The 12,870-nt window shown below is 58.7% G+C and overlaps 1 protein-coding gene across 1 annotated transcript; it reads right to left on the reverse strand.

The window, feature by feature from the left end:
• Positions 1-515: 515 nt before the first annotated feature.
• On the reverse strand, positions 516-9,184 carry MEX3D (mex-3 RNA binding family member D; the record flags this gene model as incomplete). Its single annotated transcript, XM_037042764.1, has 2 exons — positions 516-2,796; positions 8,590-9,184. Coding segments are annotated over 2 exons (1,989 nt in total), but the record flags the coding sequence as incomplete, so codon positions are not given.
• Between the last annotated feature and the right edge of the window lie 3,686 nt (positions 9,185-12,870).

Below are 12,870 nucleotides of genomic sequence, written 5' to 3' on the forward strand. Positions count from 1 at the left end.
CGGCCCTGAGCTCCATATGATGGCCTTATAGGCCAGGTTCCAAGTAGACCTAAGGTGAGTGGGGGATGCCTGTGGCTCATCACTCAGACATCTTTTGGAGACTACGAGGTGATAGAACCCAGGAGGCAGATTCCCAGACCTCAGGACCCCCATCTGCACAGCACAGGTGGATCCCATCTTGTGAGAACCGGAAACCCCATGGCACACCATGGAGCTGGGCAGGCACCTCAAGAAGAGACAGCCTGACATGGCCACCTTCGCAGTGGCCTTAACTGACCCCATGGTTGGCAAACACCAGGATCGTGGAGGACCTGGGCCTGGCAGGCCCACCTTCCTGACAGACCTGACGCCCTCATCTGGAACCAGGCACAGCACCCAGCTTGCAGAAGAGCCCGGAATGGGGGTGTCCTGAGCCAAACTGCTATTTCTGGAAGATGAAAGGTGAGGCGCTGAGTCCAAGAGCCCCTCCCCCCAGATCTGCCGTGCCCACCAGCCCCATACCACACTGAGAGCTCTCATGTCATAAAAAGACTTTATTAAGAAGGCTTTGGAGTCAAAAAATAAAACTCTTGATACAATTTTCTGAACCCTTAAGTCAGCTCAGCAAATATATAATCAGTAATTTAGCTGCGTAAGATTAAAGGTCCGTTACTTTAAAATAAAATATATTTTAGTTCTTAAAATTTATTCCATAAAGTACATATTTCCCTATAAATTTGCTACATATACACAAGAGGTAAAAAGTAAAAGTTAAAAAAAAACAATTTAAAAAAATTTAAAAACGGACAACATAAACCACAGCAGAAGGGGATTAATAATCAAAAATTAAAAAAAGTTAAAAATTTCTGGTTGGGATGCTCCTTTCGCCAACCCCCACTCTGGCCTTCGTGGGGCTGAGCTACAAAAGGGTGACTGGTTAGCCCCAAAAAGGGAGGAAAAGGGAGTAAAAATGCCACCATCTTCCAGGTGGAACTTGCTGCAGAGGCTAAGACCACACGAAAACAACAGTCAGATCAGAAATCTACTTCATAGAAAAGGACAACCGATTGTTGTAAAAATCTTTTTTTCTTTAAAAAGATCACCCCGGGGTGGAGGTGTGTCTCAAATAAAAAGTGCAACAGACCTTTTCTCTCTGGTTTATTTTAACCTGTTAACTCAATACTGCTATTTGTTAGGAACTGAGGTGTCACTGGGCTGCTGGGTCGCCGTCTCCATGCCTGGGACTGGAGTTAAAGCTCGTCTGTAAACACTGGCCACACTGCCCCTGACCCCTCTTCCCCTGGCCTGCCCCTCTACCCTCCCTGCCCATCATCCCTCTCTTCCCCCACCCCGGCCTAGAGCACATGCCCACTCCAGGCTCCTACAGATGGCCCCGTGGCCGCGGGTGCGGCGAGGTGACTCGTTAGGAAAAGATATGAATGGCCTGGGTGGCGGGCGTGCGGCAGGCAGGGCACTCAGGCTCGCTCTTGCCGCAGATGCGCACAGCACAGTCCATGCAGAAGAGGTTGTGGCCGCAGGGCACCAGCGCAGCCATCACCTCGCCCTCTGCGCACACCACGCACTCCCGTACCAGCGCTGGGCCAGGGGCAGCGGAGGCCACAGGCACTCCAGGCCCCGAGGATGCTGTGGCTGAGGGCTTGCGGCCACTTTCCGAGGTGCTTGAGTCCAGCGGGGAGCACGAGGAGGCTGAGGAGCTGCTGGGCAGTGAGGTGGCCGTGGAGAAGCTGCTGCTGCTTGAGAAAGATGACAGGGAGCCCTGTGGGGGCCGCCAGGGCAGGGCGCCCACTGGGTCAGGGGGCCCGCGGCGGGCCATTGGGAGCTCCAGGCCCAGGCCGCCAGGGTCAGGCAGCGTGGGGGAGTGTCGCGGGGTTCCAGCCCCGCTGCTGCGCCGGACGCCCGGGGCAGATGGCACAGGGGCTCCATTGACCGCGGAGCAGCTGCTGAAGGCCGGCATGGGCGCAGTGCGCTCGAAAGGGGCCCAGATGGTGGCTGCTGTGGGCACTGTCAAGTCCAGGGCCAGGAAGTCAAAGCCAAAATCGCAGTCCTCGGGGGCAGGTGGCCCTGTGGGGGCCCCTGGACCATCCCCACCGAAGGTGAAGCCCCCATTGCCTGAGCCGCCATAGGGGCTGGTGGGGCCCGTGTCTGGCACTGGTGGTCCCCCTCGGCTGCCTGGGTAGAAGGCCTCGGGCCCCCCTGGGGCGCCCAGGGTACTGTCCCCACGGAGGCTGGTGGTGGGCAAAGGGGGCCTCCGCCCAGGGTTGGGGGCCTTGGCCCAGAGGCCTGCAGCCGCCCCAAGCAGGTCCAGGCAGACGTCCGTGCCGTTGGCATGGAAGTCACTGTCCGGGCCAGCGTCGGTGAATGCACCGGTGCGCAGCGTGATGTGAGCCTCAATTTCCTCGCGGGCCCGGTCTACATTCTCAGGCATGCCTGTCACAGCGAATACAGGCTCCTTGTCACGGCCGGGCGTCACGATGTATGTGTGCGTCCGCTGTTGGATGCGCTTGATGGTAGCACCCTTGGGCCCCACTACCAGCCCCACTACGCGGTAGGGCACACGCACTTGGATGGTGGTCTGTCCTGGCAGGTTGGGTGGGCCTTGCCCAGTGCCAGGCAGCCCACCCGCCTTGCTGCGTGTAGCACGAATCACAGAAAAGTGCTCCGCGGCAGACAGGATTTCACGCTTGGCCATCTCCACGTCCTCCTGGCGGCCGGTCACGATGAAGACAGGCTCCTCCCCACGCACCGGAGTCTTGATGTAGGTGTTTGTCTTTGCGCGCAGAGCCTTAATCTTGCACCCTGGAGATGGGGGGAGGGGAACATAATGAGGACAGGACCCCTCCCCAGGGCAGTCCTTCCCTGACAGCAACTGTAGGGGCTACCCAGCTGGGATCCCCCACCTGTGGACTATATTCCTGTAGGATTTAATCTCAGACATACCACATCCTACCCTTGGACCCCAAGACCTCAGTTTCCCCTCTTGTCCTAGATGCCCCTGGGGTTGGAAAAGAGCAAGAAGGTAGGGACTCTGTTGTGGCTTGAATAGGATCCCCCAAAATTCATGTCCACCCAGAACATCAGAATGGACTCTTATTTGGAAATAGGGTCTCTACAGATGTAATTAGGATGAGGTCGCACTGGGGTTGGGTGGGCCTGAATGCAAGAGGAGGGACACACAGAGGAGACGGCCATGTGACGAGAGGCAGGAGTTGCAGTAATGTGGCTAAAAGCCAAGGGACACCAAGCACTGTTGGCAGCCACCAGAAGCTGGGAGAGGAAGCATAGGACAGACTGTCCCCTAGAGCCTTCGGAGGGAGCACAGCCCTGCCAGCACCTTGATTTCAGATTTCCAGCCTCCTGCACTGAGAGGGAATTAATTTCCATTGTTTTAAGCAATTCAGTTCATTATGTCAGCCCTTGGGCATAAATGCAGACCCTCTGACACCGACTCCCCATCTGACGGGGAAACAGAGGCTCGGATTGTGTGAGCCACCTGCTCTTCTTCTGACCAAGTGACACTCCCAGCCCAAGAGAAGCTGAAGTCTCAGCCCAATGTCAACTCCTGGCCTGAACTCAGGACGCCTCCAAAGGTCCCGGCCTCTGGGAATTGCTCAGGGAAACTTGGGGTCATGGCACCGTGGCTTCCTGTTGCCTGGGCCGAGTTCGGGGTCCCATCCTGTGGTGGGGGGGTGGCGGCAAGGCCAGCTGTTCGGGGTTTCTGATAGGGGTGTCTGCCCAGGTGCCTGATACCCACATCCTCAGGGCCTTTTGGGACTCCGTGTGTCCAGGTGTAGGAGTCTGGGGGAAGCCCCAACCTCAGGCTCTGGGAGGCTACAGGGACACAGGGATGTTGTGTCGATACAGAGGTGGCACTGAGAGGAGTAACAGTGTCGATAACTTCACAACAGCAAAAGATACAAGTTAGCAGGATCAGCGTGTCTGCCCTAGAGGAAATCAAGGAGACGTGCCTAGGCCAGGGGGCTGGGCATCCTGGAGGTGACCAGGCATGTCCAGGGGTAGCCTCCCCATGATCCCAAGGAAGATGACAGTCCCCCTGTGACCCCGCCAGTGCCGTCCAGGGCTTTAAGCAAAAACAGGGTGTAAATTGGGGTCAGAAATCTCTGGGTGAGGGGCTGCCTTCCTACCATCTCCAGGCCCCACCTCCTGGCTCTTTAGCCACTTTCCCCGCCACAGCTGTGTCGCCTCAATGGCACCTTCTAAACTCACTCATCCCCCCAAACCCACCCTGACCTGTGGCTACCTCCACTCCTGCTGTGATGGTCTCCTCCATACTTGGCAGATTCCCCAGTCCTGGCCATGCTGTCCCCCAACGTGACCTTTTCCACTCAAAACACTGTCTTCACCACCCTCACCCCTAGTCTTCCCCCTTCTCTACATCAAATTACAACCTAGTGCCTCTTCCTCCGGGAAGCCCAGTGACTGGGCCTGGCCCCAGCACACACTTTGGGTGTCTCCTGATACCACATCTGACTTTTTGAACTCCCCGAGGCCAGGGGATGGTGTGTTAAGGGCTGGTAAACTGGGTATTACCCTGGGTCCTTGAGGAAAGCTTCCTGTGCCTCAGTTTCCTCATCCGTAAGAGGGCTGAAATACCCAGCCTTATAGATGTGGGGCTGGACCTTATAGGCTGTGGCTCCAGGTGGACACCCTGCCCCCGAAATGTTTGTTTTGAGCAGAGACATAGTGGAGGAGAGGGAAACGAGGAGGCCTAGAGAGAGGGCAGGGAGTTCACTGAAGCTGGGGTAGGAGATGCAAGCCACAGACACCCCCTCCCCACCACTGATCCTTTGCACAGATGAAGAAGTGGGCGTCCCCAAGCACAGGGAGCTGGCCACACTGTGAGACTCAAAGGCAATGGGACCCTGCAGGGGAGGGACCATGCAGCTACCCCTTGGGTGGCCCTAGGTGGAGCCCTCAGTGGCCAGGAGGAGCCCAACTTACTGACTGCACTTCAGCTGTGACACCTGTTGGCCCCCAAAGCCAAACTGTGTTGAGAATCTGAGAGGAGAGCAGAGTTTGAGATGGTGGGATTACCCAGTCTGGGATATCAGGGATCGGTCAGTGCCCTGGGCCACACCCCTGCCCCAGTGCCCTACTAGGTGAGAATAGAAGCCACGTTCCAAAGCCACGTTCCCCGTTCCAAAGCCACCCTTGTCCCCCAGTGGGGACAAGACAGTGGCTGGTGACAAGGGGCTGAGTCCCATGCCTGGGGAACCCTGGGGGCCACCAGTGATAGGTGGGGACAGGCTGAAATGCAGATTCCTGGCAGCCCTCCCCCAGGATGCCAACTCAAGAGAGCCAAGTGAGCTTGGGAATGTGGTCACAGCCCTCCAGGCCCGTGCTGTCCTGTCTCAGGCCCTAGCAACCCCCACTTCACTACAGCCAGACCCTCCCCTCCAAGTGGGGAAGCTGAAGGTCTCCAGGAAAGCCTAGTACACGGGGGCAGCCCTTCGACTCCGAGCACTCATATGACCCCATTCTGGGGTCATGTGACCAAACCCGTGTGCTGGACACTCAGAGAGCCAGGCCCCTTGGGTGCCTGCAGCCCACACTAACCAACAGAACCTCAAGGCAATGAAGGGAAGGAAGACGAGGGCAGGGGAGTGCTCCAGCAGAGGGAACAGTGTGGGCAGAGTTCTGGAAGTAGGACGGGGCTAGGACAAGTCCCCGCAAACAAGCAGGGCTGAAGCGGGCCGCAGTCCCGGGTGGGCCACATCACAGTAGGGGGGTCTAGGGGGAAGCTGGCTTGTCTGTGACATGGGAAGTGGAAGGCTCCCCACAGGCAAGAAAGGTCTACACCTACCAACATAAGAAGCCCCCAACCAAGTCATGGGCACCCCTTTTTTTCTACACCCCACGATGGATAGATAAGAATACCAAGGTGTGGACCCCAACACCCCAGCAGTGTCCCTGGCTGCTAGTAAGAATGTCTGATGTCTGTGGTTTGGGGCCAGGCCCAGGAGCAGAGAAAAGACAACATGGGACAGTCCCAAGCCACCGTCCTCAGCCTGACGACAGCAGAGATGGGGGAGACCCTGGGGCTGCTAGTCCACACGGCCGCCTTCAGCATCTTCATTCACTCGCTCCTAAAGGTGCTGCAGGTGCTATGCTGTGTGCAGCACTGATGATCCCAGTGACCAAGCTCAGCATTGGTCACAGACATGGACACCGATTTGTCCTGGGTGCAGGGCATGAGTGGCAAGGGGGAAGGGCATGGACCCAAGGTCACTCTCACGGCCAGTGCGTACCAGCCTCCCAGATGGCCTGTGCTAACTGGCCAGAGAGAGTGGCACACTGCACATCCTTTCAAGCCCCTACTTTTCATGTCTGTAGAATGGTGCTATCTCTCACTGCCAGTCCCCCACTGCTGCCCACTACCGTGTTCCCTGCAGGGCAGGCAGAGCCACCGAGAACCAGAGTTCAAATCCCAGCCCTGCCACCCCTGGCAGCCTCTTCTGCTTGTGCCTTCTTGAGGGTCAACCCTGGACCTGGGATTTGACAGAAAAAGATAGATAACTGAGGACAGGCTGTGCCCCTTGCACTGGGGAGTGCAAGGTTTAGTGTCCAGGGACCCACAGAATGGACAGTGGGATAGGTAATGAGAGGAGGGAAAGGAGCGGAGCTGGGGTAGTCTTCTGGGGTGTGCTTGAGAACCGGATGGGAGAAGATGGGAGCCACAGATGGTTCTGGAGCTGAGGCAATACACTTGTCCTGGCATCCACGCTCCTCCCCTGGTACCCTGCATCCCAACTGGGTGGCCTTAAGAATCCACACAAACCCCCCAGAGGAGGTACTGTTCCCCCATTACAGAGAGGGCCTCTCATTTACTCAGGGTCACAGAGCTACCCCAGCCTGGGGGGTCTGCCGTATCCCTGAGGGTATGCTTTGCTGTCCACAACCACCAAGAATACAGGCCGGCACACAGTAACTAGGTGCCAAATGCACACCTGGGAGGTCAGACGAAGCCTGGGGCCCCAGGCTCACTCTTCCACATGACTCGGCCTGAGGCTACAGATTCCCATGCCCTCTGCCTGGTTCCCATCACCACACGTGAGACACATGATGGGCCTGCATACTCTGCTGCACAACATATCAGCCTCATTATTTTGGGCAAATGCTCCCCATGCATCCATATCCATGCTTGCCCACCAGCAGGCTTCTGGACACTCAATACATGGCAACTATCTTGTTAGACGTCCCAGTGCAGTTATGAGGGGCAGGGGTAGGGAAGTGGGGACCCTACATAGGAAAGTGGCAACAGGGTGGTGAAGTGGGACAGTCCTGCATGAGTTTAGCCATGCCTGTCCCCAGAGGCACTCAGCAGGGCTTGGAGGGTAACTGCCCGTCCCTCACTCTTGCTCCTGATGGAGAGTCCCAAGGCCTAACACCACACCCGGCCCACCTGGTGTCCACATGTAGAGAGGACAAATGAATGACCAGAAGGCTTGCTGGCCAAGCCATCCCACCCACCTGGAACTAGCAGAGAGCTATGACCAGAGCATCCCCGTTGTCCTCTCCTTGTGGGGGTGGTGAAGGTAACAGGTCACCTTATAATTTAGGCCACCCAGCACCCCAACTCTCCTCTAGCTCCTGTTCCTGAGGGCCTACCCCAGCTGGGACCCACCCCAGACTGAGTGTCCTTTGGCCCCACCTAAAGCCCCGCCCAGGCCCCACCCCAAGTTCTAGAACCTGGCTGACCACAGGAGGCCAGCAGGGAGGAGGGAGGTGTGGGCAGGAAGGCAGGAGAAAGTTGAGGAGGTGGGCAGGCAGCTAACGGGGTGGGTGGGTATGTGGGCACTGCCCACCACCCTCTGCCCGCCCCACAGCTCCAGGGCCAATGAGCGGCGGCCAGCCTGATGTCACACTGCAAATCTCAGCCTGGCTCTCTAACAAAGAGAACAATGGGGTGGCCACAGGGACACTCCAGCAATGCCACTGAGGGGACCCACATACCCCGGGCCTGTTGCCCGCCCATATGGCAGGCCTCGGCCATAGGGTTGGACCCCAGGAACCGCTTTTACAACTAGTACTTCCACACTCCCCCAAATTCCTGACTCGAGCTGGGAGCAGGGTGGGACCCTCTCTCATCCTGTCCTGTCCCCCACCAACAGCAGGGTTCCTGGTATGGCGAATCCTGATGTACTCTCTTTGTGTGGCCAAACTTCGCTCATGATACTGCCTGAGGTCCCCCCCCCCCCCCGTGCCCCTCAACCCAAGTTGGCCCGCCCCATGTCTGTTCTGGGTGTGGAGTGCCCACCACCCAGCTGGGCCCCTGGGCCCCAGGATGGCACAGCCCAGGGCCTGGGCAGAGGCGCTGCACACAGGGGACCTTCCGGAATGGAGACGCCCAGACAAAGACAGCAGCGGGCCCGAAGCACGGGCTGCGCCCAACTTTCTCTCGCGGCTGAAGGCAGGACAAAGGCGCAGACACAGTCCACCACTGAGGCCAGAGCCCACGCGGGGCGTGGCCTGGGTCTGGCGTGCGGCCGCGGGGCTGGACTGGGACGGCCCTGTCCCCAGAGCAGCAGCGCAGGGACCCCTGGGGCTGCGCCCCCGACGGCGGCCACTCACCCTGGCGACCCACGATCTCTGCGACGTGCTCGGAGCTGGGTACGGGCACGCACTCGGTCATATTCACGCTCTTCTTGCGGCTGCCAATCACGCTCATCTGCTCAGCCAGCAGCGTCGGGGGGCCCAGGGCTGCGGGGTGGGGCGCAAAGCCCGCGAATACATCGGGCGGGGACGGCCGGGGCGGCGGCGGTGGGGGGCTCACATTGGACTCCAGCAGTGGCAGCGGGCCGGGGGCCACGGCCACCACGGGCGCGCCCACCTCGGGCCCGTCGGGGGGCGTAGGCTCCGCTGTGGCCCCACCGTCCACGCCCCGAGCAGCCGCCGCGCCATCCCCGCCGCCCGCGGCAGCCCCCTCTTCCTCCTGGTCGCCCGCGCCCCCGAGACCCAGCACCGAGAGCTGGTTCAGAGCCAGGCGCAGCGCGGCGGCCGCGTCGTCGGGCTCGGGCGGCGGCCGGGGCGCGGGAGCGGCCTCCTCGGCGGCCTCGGGCGCCGGCGGCGGCGGGGAACCCGGGCTGGGATCCCCGCCCGCCGCCGCCCCGAGCCCGCCGCCGCCTCTGNAGGCAGCTGGTCCTGAGGCCGCAACACCGCCATCCCAGGCGCAGGCCAAATCCTTACTCTGGCGGCGCGGGGCTGCTCGAGGCCGCGGGAGGCGCGGCGGCGGCGCGACTCTGCTCGCTCTTAGGCGGCAGCGGCGGCGGCGGCAGCGGCGGAGGCGGCGGTGGCTGGGCTCTCGGCGGCGTCGGCGGCGGCGGCGCGGACGCTCCTTCCCTCCCGCCCTCCCGCCACCCTCCCTCCGGCCGCCCGCCCCGCCCCGGCCCCGCCCCCGTGACGCGCGAGCGGCCAACAATGGGGCGCCGATCAGGGCGCACGCGCGGGGCGGGGCGGGGCGCGGTCACATGGGCGCTGGACACCGGTGCCGCGAGCGCTGGGGTGAGTCCTGTGCTCTTGCAGGTGCGGGCGTGGCCGCAGGTAGGTGCCTGCGGCGCCCCGGGATCGGAGATCGCCCGCCTTTCCCTTTTCGGGGGCCTCACTGTGCCCCAGGCACTTCGCCCCTGTCCCTGCCCCAGGCCCGGGGTCCCTCCCACAAGGCTCTTCAGGACCCGGCCGGCCTTCGGACTCCCGTCCCGTTTCTGCACGTTCCTGGTTCCCGTGGGGCCCTAGGGAGGTCACGGGCACCCACATCTCCCCCGCACGGGCTTCGCCGGCGCCTGAGATCGCGCCATGTGGGCGGTGCTTCCCGGCTTGGGCTGGTTTCCACCGGCCAGAGCCCTCGGAGGTGAAGATCCTGTTCTCGGGTACCTGGAGTCCAGCCCTGTGGGCTTCCATAGCTGTGTAGCATTCCCCGTTCCAAAGCCACCCTGTCCCCGCTGTCCTTCTAGCTGCTTGCTCCTTTGGAATGAACGAGCCCTCCGGTTTTCTCGTGGGATTTCTCACAATAAGTGGGCTGGGAGCAGGACAGACCCAATAGAGCCGGACACCCGAGTCTTCCAGGGGACGCAGTCTAGGTCCCCAGTTGGCTGTTCCCTCTCCTGTTGTCCCCACCTCCACGTAGTTCCTCAGTCAAAGCTGTCCGGGGCTGGACCCTCTACCTCCAGTCACTTCTCTCCACCTACTGTCTTCCCAGATAGGTTCCCCTTCCCGAATCAAAGCCCTCACTACCTTGCCTTGGTCCCTGTGCCTGACTTCCGCACCCTAAAATGTCTTTCCTGACCCTGGGGCCACATCCTGCCCAAGTGCTTCTCTTGGGGGCAACAAATCTGAGTTGGACCTGCTGTAAATGCATATTGAGTGAGAGACAGAAGGAAGTTGGAGATTATCTATCCCAGGAGCTCAAACTGTTCCTCAGACTCAGAGGGTAGGAATTCCAGGATCCAAGATGGGGCAGAGATAAGGGAAGTGTTAGGTAGGATGGATAGCAAACCAAGGCAGGGAGGAGGAGGGACACACATCTCACCCACTAACTCTGCTCCTGAGTCTGTGCCAGGTGTTTGAAACATCTCAAGAAACACCATGCTAGCACAGGAGGAGGGTAGCCCTTGAAGTTCCCAGTGTATCATTTCCACTATCTGGGAAAGAAAGCCTTTGAAACTGTTCATCCCAAGGTCTAGAAGTGGGTAGAGGAAGGGGTCCACAGTGCTCAAAGAAGAAACCCATAAAACTGGTTAATTGACCAGTGTCTGGTCACTATTTGTTTTATGAGGGGGTCCTTATTGCTTACAGAAAGAACCCATAAATAACTTTGGGTAATTGCCCCAACTTTAACTGCCTCCTGTCATGTATCTGTTTTACAAGATGACCAGATGTATGCCCTGGTTCGATTTCCAGTCAAGGCACATGCCTGGGTTGCAGGGGCAGGTCCCCAGTTGGGATGCATGAGGCAACCACATGTTGATGTTTCCCTCCTTTTCTCCCTACCTTCCCCCTTCTTTAAAAATAAGTAAGTGTTAAAAAAAAAAAAGATGACCAAATGTGGTCTGGAGCAAGGTAAGAATTCTGAGCTAACAGACACCCTCCCCCCAACTACCTTATGTTAGGGTAGTCACGTTCCTGGTGGAAACTGGCACCACTTTTACCCACCAATCAATATACAACTCCCTAGCCCCATCCCACAACCGTGTAAGTCCTCAGAATAAGGAACCCGATCCTTTTGCCTCCCTTGCTTTTTGTTGTCCAAGCCTTTGCCTTTCACCACCACCTTGGCAAGGCCTGTACTCTTCAGTGAGAATGTATCACTATTAAACTTGGCTTGCACACTAATAGACTTGCTGATCTGTAATTCTTTACTGTGCAGGCAGGAAGAACCTAGTAACTTAAGTGTCTCCTCTGTGGTGGGGTGAATAGTGCCCCCCCCCCCCACATACCACATACACACACACTCAGCCCTAATCCATGGGATCTGTGGACCTGTCACCTCAGTTGGCAAAGGTGGGATTAAGGGTCCTGAGATGGCATGTGACCTTGGATTCTCCCAGGGGGCTCAGTGTCTTCATAGGGTCCTTTTAAGACAGGAGGGTCAGGGTCAGATGGAAGAGGCCGCACTGCTGGCTGTGAGGATGGAAGGGGCCACGAGCCAAGGATGCAGCGCCCCTAGAAGCGGGCAAAAGCGGAAGCAAGTCTGTACTAGAACATCTGAGAGGAGGTTTAGCCCTATGAAGCCCATGTTGGACTCCTGACCCAAACCTGTCAAAGAATAAATGCATGTGTTTTAAACGTTTATGGTGATTTGTTCCGGCAGCCACAGGAGGGAGGCTCGCATGAGTGAGGAGACATCCACCAGGAGGGTGAGCAGTAGGGGTGCAGTGTGGCTCAGAAACCTCTGCCTGCCTTGGGCTGAGGGCAACCAGACACATGGTAGAGACATGGAGGTGGCCCAGATACTCCTTAACTCTTGGCTCAGAAACCCCAGCATCCATGCCTTGGGGGGGGCCTCATTCAGGAGAGGTAAGAATTCAGGAGGACCCTCAAGCTTGGAAGGGTGGCTCAGGACAGGTTCTTTGGTGTGCGGGTGCTATGGCAGGGCTGAAGCATTCCATTCTCAGGAACCAGAGGCACTGAGACCCAGGCCTATCCTACCTTCTGAAGTCCTGAGGTCAGTGGCTGCTTAGGGCCTCTCAGTGGCCAGAGGTAGGTCATGTCAACTGCATGAGTGCTGGACTTGTGGAGACTGAAGTTCTCAAGCAGGTCTAACCCTTTTCCAAATGGTGTCCCTGGCCAAGTTGCTAACCTAAGCCAGGTTTTTCCCTCTGGAAGCTGGAGCCAGTCCTGGTGGGTGGGCAGGGCTGACTGCAGATTAGAGTGCATGTGGAGAAGCCACTCAAGGGAGTGGGAGGGCAGGGGAGATGGACAAACAGACTCCCTGTAGTGAGGGTGAGGAGGGTGGTCCAGGCCACCAGTTATGTGATGTGGAGGGATGGGGGGTGGGGGGCTGGACAGGGTTTTTGTAGCTCTTGCACCAGCCTTCCCCGGGGGCTGCAGAAGCCTTTGGGGGCCTGCTAGGGGCAGCAGGGCCAGTTCAGATCCCTGAGGCCTGGCTCAGCCTTGTCCGTGTGCCCAGCCCTGAAAAGCACCCTGACACACTCACACTGGGAGCTCCAGATGCTTTAAAGGAGCCCTGGGACTCCACCCAACAGGTACAGGAGCCCCACATCTTCTGGAAGCCTCCATACCTATGCTAACAGTGCTGGGACCTGTCACTATCAAAAGGCCTGCACCTTGGAGTCCTCCTTGGGACCACAGGGAAATCTGTACTCCCCTGGGACTGGCTAGGCCATCCTGATGCAA

The sequence above is a fragment of the Sturnira hondurensis genome, unplaced genomic scaffold (assembly GCF_014824575.4).
Source record: "Sturnira hondurensis isolate 20B ecotype Veracruz unplaced genomic scaffold, ASM1482457v3 Scaffold0003693, whole genome shotgun sequence".
Classification (NCBI taxonomy): domain Eukaryota; kingdom Metazoa; phylum Chordata; class Mammalia; order Chiroptera; family Phyllostomidae; genus Sturnira; species Sturnira hondurensis.